At 43.8% G+C, this 23,123-nt stretch overlaps 2 protein-coding genes across 5 annotated transcripts in view; one reads left to right on the plus strand and one right to left on the minus strand.

Annotated features, from left to right (window-relative positions):
* LOC115106764 (protein IWS1 homolog) overlaps positions 1–6,746 on the plus strand; it is a 40,512-nt gene extending 33,766 nt beyond the window's left edge. For 3 of the 4 annotated variants that reach the window (XM_029629827.2, XM_029629826.2, XM_029629825.2), the window contains 3 exons: positions 4,931–4,987; positions 5,073–5,184; positions 6,010–6,746. In XM_029629827.2, the coding sequence (XP_029485687.1) occupies positions 4,931–4,987; positions 5,073–5,184; positions 6,010–6,135 (295 nt within the window). In that variant the 3' untranslated portion in view covers positions 6,136–6,746. Of the gene's footprint in view, positions 1–4,930; positions 4,988–5,072; positions 5,185–5,444; positions 5,592–6,009 lie in introns of all 4 variants that reach the window. The other variant, XM_065008082.1, reaches the window with a different exon arrangement.
* A 178-nt stretch (positions 6,747–6,924) lies between these two features.
* The window catches only part of LOC115106768 (coagulation factor IX-like), a 38,324-nt gene continuing 22,125 nt past the window's right edge, over positions 6,925–23,123 (minus strand). Inside the window, exons 4-9 of the mRNA XM_029629830.1 lie at positions 15,631–15,655; positions 15,402–15,515; positions 13,418–13,552; positions 13,054–13,313; positions 8,569–8,683; positions 6,925–8,061 (exon numbers count right to left, since the gene is read on the minus strand). Of these exons, the coding sequence (XP_029485690.1) occupies positions 7,496–8,061; positions 8,569–8,683; positions 13,054–13,313; positions 13,418–13,552; positions 15,402–15,515; positions 15,631–15,655 (1,215 nt within the window). The 3' untranslated portion in view covers positions 6,925–7,495. The remainder of the gene's footprint in view (positions 8,062–8,568; positions 8,684–13,053; positions 13,314–13,417; positions 13,553–15,401; positions 15,516–15,630; positions 15,656–23,123) is intronic.

Consider the following 23,123-nt stretch of genomic DNA (forward strand, 5'->3'; position numbering starts at 1 on the left):
GCCTTCTAGGCAGAGTTCCTCTGTCCAGTGTTTGTGTTATTTTGCCCATCTTAATCTTTTCTTTTATTGGCCAGTCTGAGATATGGCTTTTTCTTTGCAATTCTGCCTAGAAGGCCAGCATCCCGGAGTCGCTGCTTCACTGTTGACATTAAGACTGGTGTCTTTTTTTTCTTTTCTATTAAGTCTTTTTTTCTTTTCTATTAAGTCTTTTTTAATAAAATAATTTCCTCCATGTTTACATGGTTGGATTTTGCCTATAGGCTACTTTGAAGCAAGGTAAGACATACCTCATAATTTAATAAAATGTTCAGGGTTCAAACAAGTATGTTTTAAAAATGCATACTGCCCCCTGCTCACATTCTAAAGTGGTGGTTGACGCACTGATAGCCTGTTGCCTGCACTTTAATGGTAAAGGGGATGCGTGCTTCAACTACCAGTTAAGAAATAAAAATGGTAGTGCATTTCAATCGTGTCCCAAAACTGTTTTTAACTGGATTTATAATTGTTGCACAATAAATGGGCTTATAAAACCACGTTTTACTCCAGCTGAGGAACTGCAGGTGAAATCCCACTCAAAATAGGCTGTGCGTGTGTGATAGTCATCATGCATCTTATTTATCCAACAACTAATGAAAATACACGGGCCAATTTAATTCCATAAAATTATGCAAATTAACCTATAGACCGATAAGCATGACAGTCAAATGTATTTCCATCAATTTAATAAAAAGCATTATTTTGCAATGGAATTTATTTTCTCCTGGTCTTTTTTTATCTGCTTAATTTTTTCTCCATCTACCTATTGCCGACTAACGAAAACCCTGACGCGCGTAGATGTACCACACACTCGTTATACAATATACTCCTGAAACACACATGCGGTTGTTTCACATTATCACTGTAGACATGATCTGTTCACTCCAACCAACCCCCTCCCACCCTTTCCAGCTCATTGTCCCACTGTCCTATCAAATCCTCCATCCACTTTTCAGTCCTCTCCTCCTTTCACTGTCATTCTCATGTTTGTCAAATCCCCTCTTTCCATGACATCTGTCTATACTTCTCGATGTGGTCCCTCCTTCCTTCCCCCCAGTCAGCCCCAAACGGTGGATAGGTCCAAGGAACCGGATGTCTTCTCCCCGCAGCAACTCAGGTTCAGTGTGGTTGCATGGTTGCTCCACCTCCCGAGTGACTTTGGCTGCAGTCAGATTTTCAACCTCTCCAGGTTCTTATGCTTGATGTCGCCCCCCACACACACACACACACACAAAGACGATGATACAGTTGTTGGTATGAATGATAGAGGATAGAGTCAAATTGAGCCTATAGAATTTAGAGTCAAATTGAGCCTAGCTTTACTGAGGCTTTGTTGTGTCAGTGGCTTAATTTTGAGTTTGTTTCTTTTTCCATTTTGTTTGGGATTTGAAAGGCTACTTTGTAAATGTATTGTTTGTGTGGGAGATTCTCTTCATTTGAATCATGCTGGATCAGTGTTTACTGTTGTAACTCTAACCATGTCTGTCAGAAGCTAAAATGGATCACTGGGCCAGGGTTTCGATCTTGGCATAAAGCAGAGTATAGCTTCCCTCAGTTAGTAGTGAAGGTTGTCTGGCCATTTGCCCTCTCGCTGACCTTAACCCTACCCTTTGTGCTCTTCAAATGACATCTCTTTCCAGCTGAGGAATGAACAACTCGTTTTTGTTTTTTGTTTAGTTTTTCTTCGTGTAGCCTGTATGTTTTGTTTGGGTGTGCATCATGTTTTGATAGTTCAATGCTGTATTGATACTAGGTTATGTTAGAACCTAAAGAACTGAGTCAGTTCAGGCAGCACACAAGTGACATTAAGAGTAATTTTCCTATTTGCTATAGCTTATTTCATTAAATGTTATACAGAACTCAAGAGTAATGTAGTCTAGACAGAACAAAGAATTCCACCAAAGCAGGGCAAAATGTCCTGTCAGAAAATATTGTTGCTCTCCCCCTCTGGTGCATGGGTCTTTATTAGAGATCGGCATGGCTGATTAATTGGGGCCGATTTTTTAAGTTATAACAATCGACAATTTTGAACGCTGATTATGGCCGATTTACATTGCAATCCACGAGACTGTGTGGCAGGCTTGACCACCAGTTACGCGAGTGCAGCAAGGAGCCAAGGTAGGTTGCTAGCTAACATGAAACTTATCTTAACATAATCACTAGTTTAACTAGCTTGTCCTGCGTTGCATATAATGCGGTGCCTGTTAAATGATCATCGAATCACTTCACTAAACGGGTGATTGATTTAACAAAAGCGCATTCGTGTAAAAAGCACAATCAACGCACCAATGTACCTAACCATAAACATAAATGCACAAGTATATTTTTACACAAGTATATATTTTTTAAACCTGCATATTTAGTTAAAATAAATTCATGATAGCAGGCAATATTAACTAGGGAAATTGTCACTTTGCTTGCACTGAACGCAAGAGGAGTCAGGGTATACAGTGGGGCAAAGAAGTATTTAGTCAGCCACCAATTGTGCGAGTTCTCCCACTTAAAAAGATGAGATGCCTGTCATTTTCATCATAGGTACACTTCAACTATGACAGACAAAAATGAGGAGAAAAAAATCCAGAAAATCATATTGTAGGATTTTTAATGAATTTATTTGCAAATTATGGTGGAAAATAAGTATTTTGTCACCTACAAACAAGCAAGATTTCTGGCTCTCACAGACCTGTAATTTCTTCTTTAAGAGGCTCCTCTGTCCTCCACTTGTTACCTGTATTAATGGCACCTGTTTGAACTTGTTATCATTATAAAAGACACCTGTCCACAACCTCAAACAGTCACACTCCAAACTCCACTATGGCCAAGGCCAAAGAGCTGTCAAAGGACACCAGAAACAAAATTGTAGACCTGCACCAGGCTGGGAAGACTGAATCTGCAATAGCTAAGCAGCTTGGTTTGAAGAAATCAACTGTGGGAGCAATTATTAGGAATTGGAAGACATACAAGACCACTGATAATCTCCCTCAATCTGGGGCTCCATGCAAGATCTCACCCTGTAGGGTCAAAATTATCACAAGAACAGTGAGCAAAAATCCCAGAACCACACGGGGGGACCTAGTGAATGACCTGCAGAGAACTGGGACCAAAGTAACAAAGCCTACCATCAGTAACACACTACGCCGCCAGGGACTCAAATCCTACAGTGCCAGACGTGTGCCCTTGCTTAAGCCAGTACATGACCAGGCCCGTCTGAAGTTTGCTAGAGAGCATTTGGATGATCCAGAAGAAGATTGGGAGAATGTCATATGGTCAGATGAAACGAAAATGTTTTGGTAAAAATTCAACTCGTCGTGTTTGGAGGACAAAGAATGCTGAGTTTCATCCAAAGAACACCATACCTACTGTGAAGCATGGGGGTGGAAACATCATGCTTTGGGGCTGTGTTTCTGCAGAGGGACCAGGACGACTGATCCGTGGAAAGGAAAGAATGAATGGGGCCATGTATCGTGAGATTTTGAGTGAAAACCTCCTTCCATCAGCAAAGGCATTGAAGATGAAACGTGGCTGGGTCTTTCAGCATGACAATGATCCCAAACACACTGCCCGGGCAACGAAGGAGTACCTTCGTAAGAAGCATTTCAAGGTCCTGGAGTGGCCTAGCCAGTCTCCAGATCTCAACCCCATAGAAAATCTTTGGAGGGAGTTGAAAGTCCGTGTTGCCCAGCAACACCCCCAAAACATCACTGCTCTAGAGGAGATCTGCATGGAGGAATGGGCCAAAATACCAGCAACAGTGTGAAAACCTTGTGAAGACTTACAGAAAATGTTTGACCTCTGTCATTGCCAACAAAGGGTTATATAACAAAGTATTGAGAAACTTTTGTTATTGACCAAATTCTTATTTTCCACTATAATTTGCAAATAAATTCATTAAAAATCCTACAATGTGATTTTCTGGATTTCTTTTCCTAATTTTGTCTGTCATAGTTGAAGTGTACCTATGATGAAAATTACAGGCCTCATCTTTTTAAGTGGGAGAACTTGCACAATTGATGGCTGACTAAATACTTTTTTGCCCCACTGTATGCAGCATTTTGGGCTGCCTGGCTCGTTACAAACTGTGTGAAGACCATTTCTTCCTAACAAAGACCGTAATTAATTTGCCGGAATTGTACATTGAAGGTTGTGCAATGTAACAGCGATATTTAGACTTAGGGTTGCTACCCGTTCGATATAATACAGAACGGTTGCGTATTTCACTGAAAGAATAAATGTTGTTTTCGAAATGATAATTTCCGGATTGGACCATATTACTGACCTAAGGCTCGTATTTCTGTGTGTTTATTAAAATTAAGTCTATGATTTTAATATTTGATAGATCAGTCTGACTGAGCGGTGGTTGGCAGCAGCAGGCTCATAAGCATTCATTCAAACAGCACTTTCCTGTGGGGTTTGAGAAGTGAAATTATTCTTTAGTTAATTTTCACAACCTAGATTCGAGCCAATGTTTAAGTAGTTAACATGTTATTACTCCAACCTCATGAAATTGACACGTTTACATTTTTCTCAAAAACAACTTTATATCGAAGAGGTGCGTTTGATTTGACACGATGCGCATGTGTAGTTCGTCGCGAGAAGAGGGTTAGACCCGCTGACGTGTTTCTACGTATGAGCTTAGCTAGCCAACGTTGCCATGACATCGTCTATAAGTGTGATCTGGGATTTTTATTGAAGAAGCAGTTTCTGCCTGTCTTTGCTACTACTCTCAAACTTGAACCCTTTGAGAACAGGGAAGTGGTAGTATGGCATGTGTTAAGACTCAAGACCAGTGTGCAGAGTGCTACTGTAGCTGAACATTTACATTTGGTAAATTGTGTGTGGCCTAAGCAGGACCAGAGAGAGTTGATAGTATCTCTCTCTCTCTCCCTCTCTACAGCTCAGGAGGACAGACTCCTCATAGAGACCTGGAGAAAGTACTGACAGGAGAAGAGAAGTGAGTAGCTGAGTCCTTTGTATCTGTCTTGAATCTGTGTATGTTGCTTTCTGCTGACACCCATCCTGTGTTTGTTGCCCGACAGAGCTCTGCGCCCAGGCGACCCTGGGTTCTGTGCCCGAGCCAGGGTGCCCATGCCATCCAACAAGGACTACGTTGTGCGGCCCAAATGGAACGTGGAGAGCGAGTCCAGAGCAGTGAGTGTTTGGCTGTCCATCTGTCTGCCAGAGAGGACCCATGATAGTTGTCCATTTATTTTGACTGTCTTGACCAGACCAATCATTTTCTCATCAGACCTGCATTCTGGACATGACCTAGAAATTGTTATTTTAGTTATGTTACCTTAGGTGTGACTGTGAACAGGGTCTGAATTGTAGCTTGTTAGCTGTTTTGTCACTACTTGGGCATCAGTAAAGGAAGGATGGTAGAGTTGAATGTGATTGGTTCCCGACTGTAGACAGGCTTTAAGAAAGGGATAAGCCGATTGGAAAAGCACAAGCGTCGCATCGCCCAGCAGAGGTCACAGCGGCGCATCATGGCGGTGAAGATCAATGTGGACGGCAATGGCATGCCCCTGTAGTACCTACTGTCACCACACGGGGCAGTAAGTGCCACCTGCATGCCTCTTGCTGGTCCTGGGTAGGAGAGCAACCCTCCCACCAGGTCAAACGGCTCTGCACGATGTTGCCAGCCACCTAATAATTTAATAAGTACGCTGGTTTTAAGACATTAGGCTATACCAGCATGCCGCTTGAGTTTCTGTGTCCGGCGTGGGGAATGTGTTACTATTCAACTTAGTGTTGTGTTTTAAATACTAGGGTTTCGAATGCAGAACATTCCAATTTTCATGATTCCAAAAAGAGTGTTTGTCTTGGTAACCTCACTCGCTAGGTTTATAGTGGTGCTACAGTATATTACCACTACGGCAGAAAATATATGTTGTCGAAGAAACACTGTTTTAGTGAGTAGTTTAACTTTCTCCTCTCAACGTCACTAATCCTCTCCTCCTCCCTGTCTCCCAGGCCCCGGTTAAGAAGGGCATGTCACGGGTGGACAAACAGTTGCGTCGCTTTGCCGACATCAAGCGTATGACGAAGACGGGCCACGCAGTGAAAATCAGCGTCCAGGGCAACCGGATGCCCCTCTGATTTTTAAAACTTCTAGTTTTTTTCAGACTTTTTTTATTTCTCCTTTTTTATATGTTGCTCCTATGGCATGGTCCCAGTTCAAATTGTTCATCATTACTTTCTTGAAGTGATTAGCTACACGAAAGCATAGGTTTCAATTCAGAGCTGGGATTATTCCAAGGAAGGGATGATAGAATAATGCAATTATTTCTTTGATTTGGGCCAGGGTCCCAGTTCTGTGCGCTTTAGCCAACTCCTCTAACTAGCATGACAATGTTTAGAAGAGTTGGCTAAAGCACATGGGACCATTCCCTATACAAACCCCCTCAGCCCAGCCTGAATGTATGATAGTGGTGTGGATTCACAGGCTGGTTGGCCTTCGGTCCTCTAGACTGGGATAGATTCAATACGGAGTGTGGAAGATTCACGTTGTAGCGCGATTGAGCAGACATTTAGGGTTTACCAAACATTGCCCTTAAATTGCAATTGCTCCATATTGAATATACATTAGGCCTTCATTGTTTTACTTTGTTTCTGAAGAAGCTGGACAGACTTAGGAGCTTGCCTGTGTGTCTTCACTGTGTGCTGGTTGGTTCCGAAGTTACTTTCATAATAAAGAGGGTTTCACCAGATCTCTTGATTTCTCTTCTTTATTTGAGAAAGGTTACCTAAGGCCTTGAACTATATCAATCTCATTTCACTACTGTTGATGTCTTAAAAACATGACGCATTGATTTGAGTGAAATAATTCAAACTACTTATTGCAAGACATGTACTGTTCAGTTTCAATAACAGTCCTAAAACATTGCATTACTTGGGGGTACATTGTTTTTAATGGGGCAGGGAAACTGAAAGTGCTCTGGGAACCAAATTAACAATATGCACAGTTTGTATGTGGTCAAATCTTTAACTTGTAATATGTTATTCACAATAAAATGAAATAAGGTAACTAACTTGTTGAAGCTCTATTCATTGCATTTCTATCTGCAATGTTCTGACATGATATGCAGTTATCTGAACGCTCTGTTGCAGTGTATCCTCTGAACTCCCTGATGCAACTCATTCCATAACTTGTGCATTTCTGTAGAGCTAAATATATTGGACAGTTGTACCCTATATGGTTTAAATTCCTCCTCAGAAGGCAATTTAATGCGGAGGGCAATTAAAATCTACATAAATTCTTTAAGGGCTAGGGTTTGACTTGGAATTCATTATCAGCCACTCCCAATTTGTTCCTTGTCCCTAACCCTTTGATCTTTGCAGGTGTGTAAGCAATATGGTAGAAGCGCCACCACTAAACTGCTTGCACCTATCCAGACCCTTCAGATAATCAAAGCGCCAAGGGGTAGGGAATGAATTGGGATTGTCTCCGAGCTGCACCTCAGGTATGTGAACTGTTATGCGCCTGCCTTTCTATAGTATCTTGTATCCAATGCAGGTAGTTCCCTAGCCGGGTGTAGATGCCATACTTCCCCTTGGCGGCACACTTCTCCCCCCAGCTCACCACCCCTGTGAGGAACCAGGTCCCGCGGTAGTTGACCACAAAGGGACCCCCACTGTCCCCACTGCAGGCATCCAAGCTGGCCTCCAGGTAGCCCGCGCAGAACATGTTGTCTGTGATGACCTGCTCCGTGGAGCGGATGCACTTCTGCTGGTCGACCACTGGCAGAGCGACTTTCCTCAGGAAGCGTGAGGAGCGCCCCAGGTACTGTGTGGCGCCCCAGCCTGTGACCAAGCCCCTCACATCCTCCCTCTGGAGGTGGTGGGCCAGCTGACCATTGGGAAGGCAGGCAGGCACCGCCACAGGGCTCAGCGCCACAGGGGCAGAGAGGTAGACGAGAGCAATGTCGCTATCGAAGGTGTAGTCATGGAAGTGAGGGTGGACGACGACCTTCGCCACTTTGATCTTCTGCTCGTTTGGGTCGGGACGTCGCTTGTCATAGTCCCCTGTAAAACACAGACAGACCGTTTAAACGGGCACAATGGCTCATCAACATGTTGCACTTGTTGAGTTCTGAGAATATGAAATATACTTATTCATGTCACTAGGGGAGAGTGGGTAATGTATGACATTAACATTATGTCAGGATATGTTTTTGTTAGCCAGGAGGGATCCTCTGGGAGGAGAAGAGACAGTCTGGTACCAGGAACCATGACAGCTGTGAGTTTGGGAGGAGTGAGCACTTTGGGGTAGAGGTCAGAGGAAGAACAGATATCACCAAGGTTCTGTCTAGCAACAGGTGCATTGGCTGTTCATATGTGCAGGAGACTCAGAAGGAAGGGTTAAATATCATTGCTTGAAATGTCGTCTGATGCAGCTGTATTGACCCCCTGGGAGAACTTGGTTAAGCTTTCATTGTGTTAGGTTCTAATTCTCAGAGTAAAAAAACTCAAACTGCTAGAGCATTTGACAGTATGCTCACTACTTCTAAACAGTGGATCACACAGCCTCACCGATAGTCACATGGTCAGGGGTTTCCTGCATGCAGTGTGCGGCACTGACCACCCACCGCTGACTGATCAGAGTTCCCCCGCAGAAGCCATACCCATCCTCCCTCCAGAGCATGACCTGCAGGGACATGGAACAGGTAGGACTAGTATTAGGGGCCTGCCACAAACACTATTGTCATCATCATACACTACATGCATTATGATTTCTGAGATTAGTGCCTGCAGTGCCACAGGATTGTGTCAGTAGAGCTCCAATCAAGACTATCTTACTAACGGGACATTAAAAATGAAAATGTTATGTTTCATCAAGTTGTGGCTAAACAACGACATGGATAACATACAGCTGGCTGGGTTTTTGGTCCATCGGCAAGACAGAACAGTCACCTCCGGTAAGACAAGGGGTGACGGTCTGTCTATTTGGTGCACAAAATCTAATATTAAGGAAGTCTCAGTTTTGCTCGCCTGAGGTAGAGTATCTCATGATAAGCTGTAGATCACATTTTTTCATAGCTGTCTATTTACCACCGCAAACCCGACGCTGGCACTAAGACGGCACTCAACGACCTGTGTAAGGCCATAAGCAAACAAGAAAATGCTCACCCAGAGGAGGCGCTCCTAATGGCCGGGCACTTTAATGCAGGGAAAATTAAATCCATTTGACCTAATTTCTACCAGCATGTTACATGTACAACCAGAGGAAAAAAATACTCTAGACCACTTTTACTCCACACACACACAGAGACGCTACAAAGCTCTCCCTCCCCCTCCATTTGGCCAATCTGACCATCACGCACGCTATCCTCCTGATTCCTGCTTACAAGCAAAAACTAAAGTAGGAACTACCAGTGACTTGCTCAATAAGGAAGTGGTCAGAAGATGCAGATGCTAAGCTACAGGACTGTTTTACTAGCACAGACTGGAATATGTTCCGGGATTCTTCCGATGGCGTTGAGTACACCACATCAGTCACTGGCTTCATCAATAAGTGCATCGATGATGTCATCCCCACAGTCACTGCACGTACATACCAGAAGCCATGGATGACAGGGAACATCAGCACTGAGCTAAAGGGTAGAGCTTCAAGGAGCGGGACTCTAACCCGGACGCTTATAAGAAATCCGATGAACCATCAAACAAAGCATCAATACAGGACTAAGATTGAAACATACTACACTGACGCTCGTCGGACATGGTAGGGCTTGCAAACTATTACGGACAACAAAGGGAAGCACAGCAGAGAGCTGCCCAGTGACACAAGCCTACCAGATGAGCTAAATAACTTCTATGCTCACTTAGAGGCAAGCAACACTGAAGCATGCATGAGAGCATCAGCTGTTCTGGACAACTGTGTGATCACCCTTTCTGCAGCAGATGTAAGACCTTTAAACAGGTCAACATTCACAAGGCCGCGGGGCCAGACGGATTAGGGACGTGTACTCTGAGCATGCGCTGACCAACTGGCAGATGTCTTCACTGACATTTTCAACCTATCATTGAGTCTGTAATACCAACATGTTTCAAGCAGACCAAAGTAACCTGCCTAAATGACTACTAACCTGGTGTACTTACGTCTGTAGCCATGGACTGCTTTGAAAGGCTGGTCATGGCTCACAACACCATTATCCCAGAAACCCTAGACCCACTAATTTGAATACCGCCCCAACAAATCCACATATGCAATCTCTCTTGCGCTCTACACTGCCCTTTCCCACCTGCATAAAAGGAACACCTACGTGAGAATGCTATTAATTGATTACAGCTCAGCGTTCAACACCATAGTGCTCTCAACTTAGCTAAGGACCCTGGGACTAAACACTTCCCTCTGCAACTGGATCATGGACAATTGGCAATTGGTGCGTTCACCTTAAGACATCCAGTGGAACAGCCACTTTACAATAGTGCATCTAAATCTTTTAAGGGGGGGTGAGAAGGATTACTTTATCCTATCCTAGGTATTCCTGAAAGAGGTGGGGTTTCAGGTGTCTCCGGAAGGTGGTGATTGACTCCGCTGTCCTGGCGTCGTGAGGGAGTTTGTTCCACCATTGGGGGGCCAGAGCAGCAAACAGTTTTGACTGGGCTGCGCGGGAACTGTACTTCCTCAGTGGTAGGGAGGCGAGCAGGCCAGAGGTGGATGAACGCAGTGCCCTTGTTTGGGTGTAGGGCCTGATCAGAGCCTGGAGGTACTGAGGTGCCGTTCCCCTCACAGCTCCGTAGGCAAGCACCATGGTCTTGTAGCGGATGCGAGCTTCAACTGGAAGCCAGTGGAGAGAGCGGAGGAGCGGGGTGACGTGAGAGAACTTGGGAAGGTTGAACACCAGACGGGCTGCGGCGTTCTGGATGAGTTGTAGGGGATGAGATGAGATGGCTATAGGGATGTCAGAGACCTGGTAGTGTGGTGCCAGGATAGCAACCTCTCCCTCAACGTGATAAAGACAAAGGAGAAGATTGTGGACTACAGGAAAGGAGGACCGAGCACGATCAAACCTATTCCCCCTGAGGAGACTGAAAAGATTTGGTATGGGTCCTCAGATCCTCAAAATGTTCGACAGCTGCACCATCGAGAACATCCTGGCTGGTTGCATCACTGCCTGGTATGGCAACTGCTCGGCCTCCGACCGCAAGGCACTACAGAGTGCATTGCGTACGCACCAGTACATCAATGGGGCCAAACTTCCTGCCATCAAGGACCTCTATACCAGGCGGTGTCAGAAGTAGGCCCTAAAAATTGCCCACGCTACGGCATGGCAAGCGGTACCGAAGCGCTAAGTCTAGGCCCAAAATGCTTCTTAAAAGCTTCTACCCCAAGCCATAAGACTCCTTAACAGCTAATCAATTTGCTACTCAGACTATTTGCATTGTCCCTCCCACCACCATGTTTATGCTGCTGCTACTCTCTGTTTATTATTCATGCATAGTCACTTTACCTCTACCTACATGTACATATTACCTCAATTACCTCGACCAACCTGTGCCCCCGCAGATTGACTCTGTACCGGTACCCGCTGTACAAATATTCACTTCTGTTTTTATAATAATAATTTCAGTTTATTTTAGTAAATCATTTCTTAACACATTTTTCTTCAACTGCATTGTTGGTTAAGGACTTGTAAGTAAGCACTTCACTAACACCCTTTTGTATGTGGTACATGTGACAAACAAAATTTGATGTAGTAACCAAAAAAGTGTTAAACAAATAATAATATTTTAGATTCTTCAAAGTAGCCACCCTTTGCCTTGATGACAGCTTTGCGCATTCTCTCAACCAGCTTCATGAGGAATACTTTTCCAACAGTCTTGAGTTTCCACAGATGCTGAGCCCTTGTTGGACCGCAGAGTGAAGGAAAAGCAGCCGACTCATCCCAAACCATCTCATTTGGGTTTAGGTCGGGTGATGCAGCACTCCATTACTCTCCTTGGTCAAATAGCCCTTACACAGCCTGGAGGTGTGTTTTGGGTCCTAGTCCTGTTGAAAAAACAAATGTCCCACTGAAGCGCAAACCAGATGGGTTGGCATAATACTGTGGTAGCCATGCTGGTTAAGTGTGCCTTGAATTCTAAATAAATCACCTACAGTGTCACCAGAAAAGCACCCCCACAACATCACACCTGCTCCATGCTTCACGGTAGGAACCACACATGCGGCGATCATCCGTTCACCTACACTGCATCTCAAAGACACTTCGGTTGGAACCAAAAATCTCAAATTTGGACTCATCAGGCCAAAGGACAGATTTACACCAGTCTAATGTCCATTGCTTGTGTTTCTTGGCCCAAGCAAGTCTCTTATTATTGTTGGTGTCCTTTAGTGGTGGTTTCTTTGCAGCAATTTGACCATGAAGGCCTGATTCACACAGTCTCCTCTGAACAGTTGATGCTGAGATGTCTGTTACTTGAACTTTGTTTGGGCTGCCATTTCTGGAATGAACTTCTCCTCTGCAGCAGAGGTAACTCTGGGTCTTCCTTTCCTGTTGCGGTCCTCATGAGAGACAGTTTCAACATAGCGGTTGATGGTTCTTGTGACTGCAACTTGAAACTTTCAAAGTTCTTGAAATTTTCCAAATTGACTGACCTACGTCTTAAAGTAATGATGTACTGTCGTTTCGCTTTGTTTATTTGAGCTGTTCTTGCCATAATATGGACTTGGTCTTTTACCAAATAGGGCTATCTTCTATATTCCACCCCTACATTGTCACAAGACAACTGATTGAGCAAAGAAAGTAGAAGAAAGAAACCTGTTAATTTAAATGCATTCCAGGTGACTACCTCCTGAAGCTGTTTGAGAGTATGCCACAAGTGTGCAAAGCTATCAAGGCAAAGGGTGGCTACTTGTTGGTTACTAGATTATTTCATAGTTTTGATGTCTTCACTATTATTCTACAATAATAAAAAAAATAAACACCCTTTAATGAGTAGGTGTCCCCAAACTTTTGACTTGTACTGTATTTATAAAAAATAATGCCACCTCGTAGCCCTGTGTTGTAGGCCTACCTGCCATGGGCTTCCTCCCTGCCTCTCCAGCTGTCCTCCCACTATCCGGTTGTCTTCATTAACACCCTCCATGTATTCAGTGCTGTTCCCACCTGGCTGGGTTGAGTTAATCCCAGACAGTCTGGAAGTTGAGTTCCCTTCTACCTCCATGGAGATGTTGAGGTTCCCGTCAGAGTTGCGGAGGGTCAAGGCCTCGGACTCGTCCAGCAGAGAGCGATGCAGGGAAGCCTCATTCTGCTTCTTCCCACAAGGGAACGCCACTGGCAATGAAAATGTACAGTACAGGAAAACCATAACTATCTAGAGCATATGCCTCTAGAGACTGTAAAGAAATAGGTGATTTGTTTTTCAGTGCTTTGTCTACCTGCTTCAGAGCAGGTCTTGCCGTCCTCATCTAACTGGTAGCCCTCTGCACAGCTGCACTGGACCCCTGTGGTACGCTCCTGGTTGGTGCAGTAATGCAGACAGCCGCCATTCTTAAACTGGCACTCAAACACCTCTGGAGGAACAGAACAAGTTTCAACAGAATGGCCATTTTGTGGTATTAGAAGAGTAGAAAAGAATTGACTCCTAAATTGTATTTTATTGAGCAGGCAATTAGCTCTTCTTTTTTTAACCTGAAGGATCCTACAGTGTCAATCAAAATTAGCGTACAAATACTTCCTACTATAAGTACAGTAATTAGTTTGCTAGCGAGTTTTATAAACAAGTCCTAATTCTATTGTTTAGATAGGGCATTCAGACCCCTGGACTTTTTCCATATTTTGTTACGTTACAGCCTTATTCTAAAGAGTGCATGTCAGAACAAGAATCAAGCTATGACAAAGGATTTGTCCGAAAGAGACAGGATTGTGGTGAAGCACAGATCTGGGGAAGGTTACCAAAACATTTCTACAGAATTGAAGGTCCCCAAGAACACAGCAGCCTCCATCATTCTTAAATGGAAGAAGTTTGGAACCACCAAGACTCTACGTAGAGCTGGCCGCCCGGCCAAACTGAGCAATCGGGGGGGGAAGGGCCTTGGTCAGGGAGGTGACCAAGAACCGGATGGTCACACTGACAGGACAACCATCTGTGCAGCACTCTACCAATCAGGCCTTTGTTACAATGTCCAGACGGAAGCCACTACTCAGTTAAAAGGCACCTGAAAGACTCATCTGGTCTGATGGTCTGATGAAACCAAGATTTAACTATTTGGCCTGAATGCCAAGCGTCACGTCTGGAGTAAACGTGGCACCATCCCTATGGTGAAGCATGGTGGTGACAGCTTCATGCTGTGGAGATGTTTTTCAGCGGCAGGGACTGTGGGAAAGATCGAGGGAAAGATGAACGGCGCAAATACAGAGATCCTTGATGAAAACCTGCTCAACAGGACAACGACCCTAAGCATACAGCCAAGGCAACGCAGAAGTGGCTTTGGGACAAGTCTCAATGTCCTTGAGTGGCACAGCCAGAGTCCGGACTTGAAATGGACTTGAACCCAATCGAACATCTCTGGAGAGACCTGAAAATAGCTGTGCAGCGAAGCTCCCCATCCAACCAGACAGAGCTTGAGAGGATCTGCAGAGAAGAATGGGAGACACTCCCCAAATACAGGTGTGCTACGCTTGTTGGGTCATACCCAAGAATACTCAATGCTGTAATCGCTGCCAAAGGTGCTTCAACAAAGTACTGCGTAAAGGGTCTGAATACGTATTATAATTTTGATTTTTCCCAAAAATCTGTTTGCAATGTTATTATTGGGTATTGTGTGTAGATTAATAGATAAAAATAGTTTAGAATAATGTAACACAAAATGTGGATAAAGTCAAGGGGTCTGAATACTTTTGTAATATGTTGGTTTTCCCTTAGATGGGAGCAAAATGTGAAAGCAATGTGGAGAGTTCACATTACACTCATTCAACTACGAAAAGGGTTGTACAGTAACTTCTGCAAGTGGTTTTCCAACAACTGTCCTGTAAATTGTCCAGTGAGGTCACATTCACAAAATAATCTGCCGTGCCACAACAGTTGGGACGTGTTGTACAATGATTGTAGACCCAGAGGAGGCTGGTGGGATTAGCTATAGTGGGATGAGCTATAGGAGGATGGGCTCATTTTAATGACTGGAATGGAACAGAGTCATATGTTTGATACCGTTCCATTTATGCCATTGCAACCTCCTATATTTCCTCCCATTTGCCACCTCTGTTGTAGATGTGCCAGTGTGAACGGCACCAGTCCTGTAACAAAGCAATATTCAGTGTGGATTCCAGTCTATGACTGGGAGGTCCAGGGTCATGTAATTCAGGAGGTGAGAGTTTATAGACACAGGAAAACAGATGTATTATGACTGAGTAAAACCATACCTATTGCACAGGTTTTCCCATCGTAGCGTGGGGGACACAGACAGAGGTATCCATCCCGATCGATGGTGCAGATTCCTCCATTCTTACATGGGTTGTAGTGGCAAGGATTTAGATCTAATTCACAATTCATACAGAGACATCTCATCACAAGCGTTCCTTTTAAGTGACAATGCGGATTTCTGATATTTTCAAAACTGAAAATAATCTAATGAAGCAATACGGTACTCACTCTTATACCTATACCAAAACTCCATCTGTAAGATAAAACAAAAGGGATTTACAGTCAGTTTAAATGTGGTATTTTGAGCTGTATGCACTTCATCCTACTCCTCTGACTATCCTGTCATGTAAGAAGGCCTGGTTACTTACACCTTGCATTAACATGTGAGCGGGGGGTTTAGGGTCATGAAATATTTTGTGAATAAAGGGCGGGTGCATAAAAAAACGATGCATAAAAAAATCCATAAATGTATACATTCTTGTGCAATTCATATATATAGGCTACATTGAGGTTTTCTTTCATTATTTTTTATCTGCCATTAGTGGGTAAGCTTAACAGTGGGTTTTGACCAGAGTCATAGCTAGCTAGTTGCTCTAGCTAATGTTCTTTTAAAAGAGTCTTTCTCACTTTGATGACAGACTGGCTAAACTGAGAAAAGTCCAGGAACAGTGGTCCAAAACTCATAACATGTATGTTAGCTTATTATTAGTTGTAATATATTAATTCATGCTATGTCAATGTGTTTTTAGAAGGGAGTGTACTAATCTTATGAAGGCATCTGTAAATCATGTGCAATGGAGTGTATGAGGAAGACTCTCCGCAAAATCTGTCTCCCTCCAGCAGGTGGCGTTTTTTGTCCATCAAGCAAGGACTATTTGTATGAAGGTCAATGAGTGTCGAATTTGGTCAACAAAAACATTAATGGTTATTTGATCGAATAGAAGTTGTTTCGATGCATATTCCGACCATTTCTCTTCATTGAATATAGGTGGTTTATGTCACCACTCATTGAATATTCAAAAAATGATTACAATAATGAGATGTATCCACCAATCCAAAGAAAGAATAGGAAGCTAGACAGCCCTCTGTGCTGCTTTGTAACTCCCCAGTGTTAGGTTAAGGAGAGACATTTTTAATTTCACCTTTATTTAACCAGGTAGGCCAGTTGAGACAAGTTGTCATTTACAACTGCGACATGGCCAAGATGAAGCAAAGCAGTGCGACAAAAACAACACAATAGAAAAAGCAATATACAGTGTGTGCAAAATGAATTAAAGAGGTAAGGCTCTGTAGAAGTTTGTGAGTGCTTTTGGTGACAAGCCAAATTTCTTCACCCTCCTGTATTGATGTGATTAGTAATATACTATGTTTTCCATTTAGGATATGCACAGTTGGATGGTCAAGAGTGACGGAGGCCTCGAACTGGACAAAGATTTTTTATTTAATGAGTCCGACGCAAAGGATATACTACACTCCGGAGACCAGGCCCAAATCCCAATCATTTGCGTGAAGAAAAGGCGGAGATACAGAGGGAGAAGGTTGGGGTGCCTTGTTAGGATTAATAAGCGAGTTAATAAATCACCATTACCATTGGGTTCTATTGGCCAACGTGCAATCACTGGAAAACTCGATCTGAGGTTGAGACTATCCTACCAACAGGACAATAAAAACTGTAATATATTTTGTTTCACCGAGTCATGGCTGAACGACGACACGGAAAATATAGAGCTGACTGGGTTTTCTGTGCATTGACAGGACAGAGCAGCTACGTCTGGTAAGACGAGGGGCGGGGATGTGTGTCTATTTTTCAATAACAGTTGGTGCGCAATGTTTAATATTAAAGAAGTCTTGCGGTATTGCTTGCCTGAGGTAGAGTACCTCATGATAAGCTGTAGACTACACTATCTCTACCAAGAGAGTTCTCATCGATATTATTCATAGCCGTCTATTTACCACGACAAACTGATGCTGGCACTAAGACCGCACTCAATGAGCTGTATAAGGCCATAAGCAAACAAGAAAATGCTCATCCAGAACCGGCGCTCCTAGTGGCCTGGGACTTTAATGCAGGCAAACTTAAATCTGTTTTACCTAATTTCTACAAGCATGTTACATGTGCAACCAGAGGGGAAAAATCCTCTAGACAACCTTTACTCCACACACAGAGATGCATACAAAGCTCTCCCTCCATTTGGCAAATCTGACCATAATTCTATCCTCCTGATTCCTGCTTACAAGCAAAAACTAAAGCAGGAAGTACCAGTGACTCATACAATACGGAAGTGGTCAAATGACGCGGATGCTACGCTACAGGACTGTTTTGCTAGCACAGACTGGAATATGTTCCGTGATTCATCCAATGGCATTGAGTATACCACCTCAGTCATCGGCTTAATCAATAAGTGCATTGACGACATCGTCCCCACAGTGACCGTAAGTACATATCCCAACCAGAAGCCATGGATTACAGGCAGTGTTCGCATCGAGGTAAAGGCTAGAGCTGCCGCTTTCATGGAGCAGGACACTAATTCAGACACTTATAAGAAATCCCGCTATGCCCTCAGACGAACCATCAAACAGGCAAAGTGTGAATATAGGACTAAGATTGAATCCTACTACACTGGCTATGACGCTGGCCGGATGTGGCAGGGCTTGCAAACTATTACGGACTACAAAGGGAAACCCAGCCACGAGCTGCCCAGTGACGCAAGCCTACCAGACGAGCTAAGTGCCTTCTATGCTCGCTTCAAGGCAAGCAACACTGAAGAACGCATGAGAGCACCAGCTGTTCCGGACGACTGTGATATCACCTTCTCTGTAACCGATGTGAGCAAGACCTTTAAGCAGGTCAACATTCACAAGGCCGGAGGGCCAGATGGATTACCAGAGTGTGTACTCAGCATGCGCAGACCAACTGGCAAGTGTTTCACTGACATTTTCAAACTCTCCCTGACCGAGTCTGTAATGCCCGTGTTTCAAGCAGACCACCATCGTCCCTGTGCCCAAGAATGCAAAGGTAACCTACCTAAATGAATAAAGCCCCGTAGCACTGACATTGTTTAGCCATGAATGGCTCACGAACGGTGAGCTGCCCTGAATCTATTAAAACTTCTATTTCACTAACTTCACATTTTAGAGAAAGGGGTGAATCCTTCTCTGCCTACGGATCTTTGGATTTTTACTCTTGGCCTGGCACAAGTAATGTTGAGATATTCACACTGGCCCAACTTAGATTGCTTGTCAAAGGATATTTGATACAATGTATACTTTTGGAACTTTAACCATTTGCATGAATTAACATGGGTTTGAATGAGAACCATAGGAATACACTGGTTGCTATTCAAAATTGTCCTGCTCCTTGGTTAATCAAGCTATAAGACAACTTTAAAACGTTCAGGCTATCCTAACTTCAAATTCTCTAAAACCTTTAAACTATACAAAAATGAATTGGCACAAAATATCACACCAACAGTAACTCTTGATCTGTTCAAGCTAGAGACACCAACCAAATAACATGTTCAGGCTATCCTAACTTTATCAATTATAACCAGGGTTTGGAACAAATTATTTTCCAATCATTTAATTCTGAACAGAACCATTCTTTTTTAAATTCAGTTCCACTGTTCCGACCAGCAAAATTAAGTTCTGAACCGGTTCTAACAACAAGTTCTGGTTTATATCATTCCTTTCTGTTTCTTGTTAAACCTCTGAAGTATATATATATTTTTTTACATTTAGCTCAACATTAAACTACTTCGCCAATCAGATAGAGTAGCTTGCTGTGGAGCAGGTAAGCGATTTAATATGTATAGGAAAGTAGTTAAAAGCAAATTGTATTTTGAAGTAACAGCATGGTTTAATCATGCTGAGCAGGTTCAAATTATCACGCCCGTGTAGGCATGTTTTGCATCGGCTGAAAGTTGATTGGATTTGGAACCAGGTTGCCAACAGGGCATGAGCCAGGTGCCCAATTCAAAGCCTACTGAGATGTTGGCTCAAAACAAAAGTGACGTAATTAAGCACGTGTAGTAATTAAGCACTGTAAAGTCCATGGAGAATAAGAGCACCTCCCAGCTGCCCACTGCACTGAGGCTAGGAAACACTGTCACCAACGATAAATCCACTATACTTGAGAATTTCAATAAACATTTTTCTACGGCTGGCCATGCTTTCCACCTGGCTACCCCTACCCTGGTCAACAGCCCTGCACTCCCCACAGCAACTCGCCCAAGCCCCCCTCATTTCTCCTTCACCCAAATCCAGATAGCTGATGTTCTTAAAGAACTGCAAAACCTGGACCCCTACAAATCAGCCGGGCTAGACAATCTGACCCTCTATTTTTTTAAATTATCTGCCGAAATTGTTGCAACCTCTATTACTAGCCTGTTCAACCTCTCTTTCGTATCGTCTGAGATTCCCAAAGATTGGAAAGCTGCCGCGGTCATCCCCCTCTTCAAATGGGGAGACACTCTAGACCAAATTGCTACAGGCCTATATCTATCCTACCCTGCCTTTCTAAGGTCTTCGAAAGCCAAGAAAACAAACAGATTACCAACCATTTAGAATCTCACCGTACCTTCTCCACTATGCAATCTGGTTTCAGAGCTGGTCATGGGGTGCACCTCAGCCACGCTCAAGGTCCTAAACGATATCATAACCGCCATCGATCAGAGACATTACTCTGCAGCCGTATTCATCGACCTGGCCAAGGCTCTCGATTCTGTCAATCACCACATTCTTATTGGCAGACTCAATAGCCTTGGTTTCTCAAATGACTGCCTCGCCTGGTTCACCAACTACTTCTCTGATAGAGCTCAGTGTGTCAAATCGAAAGGCCTGTTGTCCGGACTTCTTGCAGTCTCTATGAGGGTGCCACAGGGTTCAATTCTTGGGCCGACTCTCTTCTCTGTACACATCAATGATGTCACTCTCGCTGCTGGTGATTCTCTGATCAAACTCTACGCAGACAACACCATTCTGTATACTTTTGGCCCTTCTTTGGACACTGTGTTGACTAATCTCCAGACGAGCTTCAATGACATACAACTCTCCTTCCGTGGCCTCCAACTGCTCTTAAATGCAAGTTCTTCAACCGATCACTGCCCGCACCTGCACCGCCCGTCCAGCTTCACTACTCTGGACAGTTCTGACTTAGAATATGTGGACAACTTTAAATACCTAGGTGTCTCTCTAGACTATAAACTCTCCTTCCAGACTCACATTAAGCATCTCCAATCCAAAATTAAATCTAGAATCGGCTTCCTATTCCGCAACAAAGCATCCTTCACTCATGCTGCCGAACATATCCTCGTAAAACTGACCATCCTACCGATCCTCGACTTCGACGATGTCATCTATAAAATAGCCTCCAACACTCTACTCAACAAATTGGAAGCTGGCCATCGCTTCATACTCGTCGACAAACCCACTGGCTCCAGGTCATCTACAAGTCTCTGCTAGGTAAAGCCCCGCCTTATCTCAGCTCACTGGTCACCATAGCAGCACCCACACGTAGCACGCGCTCCAGCAGGTATATCTCACTGGTCACCACCAAAGCCAATTCCTCATTTGGCTGCCTCTCCTTCCAGTTCTCTGCTGCCAATGACTGGAATGAACTGCAAAAATCACTGAAGCTGGAGACCCATATCTCCCTTACTAGCTTTAAGCACCAGCTGTCAGAGCAGCTCACAGATCACTGCACCTGTACATAGCCCATCTGTAAACAGCCCATCCAACTACCTCATCCCCATAATGTATTTATTTATCATGCTTTTTTGCACCCCAGTATCTCCATTTGCACATTCATCTTCTGCACATCTACCATTCCAGTGTCAAATTGCTATATTGTAATTACTTCGCCACCATGGCCTATTTATTTCCTTACCTCCCTTATCTTATCTTATTTGCACTCACTGTATATAGATTTCTATTTTTTCTACTGTATTATTGACTGTACATTTGTTTATTCCATGTGTAACTGTGTTGTTTTATGTGTCGAACTGCTGTGCTTTATCTTGGCCAGGTCGCAGTTGTAAATGAGAACTTGTTCTCAACTAGCCTACCTGGTTAAATAAAGGTGAAATAATAAATTAAAAAAATAGGATTCTGTGTTTTCCCATGCAAAAGTGATATATTTTTATAGAAATGCTTTATCTGCTTTCCCAATGAAAAATTCAAACATTTATTTTATGGATTAGAGAATTCTGGAAGATAAACAATGCCCTGTTGACAAAATGACCGAGTGGCACAGATTACTGTTTGAGAATGCTGCTCCTGCCTCCCCACTTTTGACCAAAGCTTTTGTGTGCAGAGCAGTACTATAATTAAAAACGTCTTCACTTTTTGTAGTTACAAAAATAACTATAGTATCCTTAACTAGCACAGAAAAAGGCAGTCCATTCTTCTCTAATTAACATCTCTCCCTAATTTCTGAATTCCTCTTCTAATCTCATCTGTAGGCTACAGTAACCTATGCTTTAGAGGGGAGAGACAGGTAGCTTACACACAAACACCGGCAATAATTTCCAGCTGGCAGGCAGACACTGGAATACATTTCTGAGTGACAGACTGAGGGCTTTGTGTAGGCGCTTGGAACTTAAATTGAAGTTATTAACCAGTTCCCATGCTTTCAAAATAACAGTTCTGCCCAGGAACAGTATAGATCACTTTCGTTTTCTGTTCTGTTCCTCAAATAATTGACGGAGGTGAGTGCTGCGGGTAGTCGTTTAGCTCAGTTACCTTAGCTTTCTTGGGAACAGGAACAATGGTGGCCTTCTTGAAGCATGTGGGAACAGCAGACTGGGATAGGGATCGATTGAATATGTCCGTAAACACACCAGCCAGCTGGTCTGCGCATGCTCTGAGGGTGCGGCTGGGGATGCCGCCTGGGCCTGCAGCCTTGCGAGGGTTAACACGTTTAAATGTTTTACTCACCTCGGCTGCAGTGAAGGAGAGTCCGCATGTTTTGGTTGCGGGCCGTGTCAGTGGTACTGTATTGTCCTCAAAGCGGGCAAAAAAGTTATTTAGTCTGCCTGGGAGCAAGGTATCCTGGTCCGTGACTGGGCTGGTTATCTTTTTGTAATCCGTGATTGACTGTAGACCCTGCCACATACCTCTTGTGTCTGAGCCGTTGAATTGCGACTCTACTTTGTCTCTATACTGACGCTTAGCTTGTTTGATTGCCTTGCGGAGGGAATAGCTACACTGTTTGTATTCGGTCATGTTTCCGGTCACCTTGCCCTGATTAAAAGCAGTGGTTCGCGGTTTCAGTTTCACGCGAATGCTGCCATCAATCCACTGTTTCTGGTTTGGGAATGTTTTAATCGTTGCTATGGGAACGACATCTTTAACGCACGTTCTAATGAACTCGCTCAAGGAATCAGCGTATTCGTCAATGTTGTTGTCTGACGCAATACGAAACATATACCAGTCCACGTGATGGAAGCAGTCTTGGAGCGTGGAATCAGATTGCTCGGACCAGCGTTGAACAGACCTCAGCGTGGGAGCTTCTTGTTTTAGCTTCTGTCTGTAGGCAGGGAGCAACAAAATGGAGTCGTGGTCAGCTTTTCCGAAGGGAGGGCGGGGGAGGGCCTTATATGCATCGCGGAAGTTAGAATAGCAATGATCCAAGGTTTACCAGCCCTGGTTGCGCAATCGATATGCTGATACAATTTAGGGAGTCTTGTTTTCAGATTAGCCTTGTTAAAATCCCATTTACATTA

Source organism: Oncorhynchus nerka, linkage group LG23, assembly GCF_034236695.1.
Source record: "Oncorhynchus nerka isolate Pitt River linkage group LG23, Oner_Uvic_2.0, whole genome shotgun sequence".
Lineage (NCBI taxonomy): Eukaryota > Metazoa > Chordata > Actinopteri > Salmoniformes > Salmonidae > Oncorhynchus > Oncorhynchus nerka.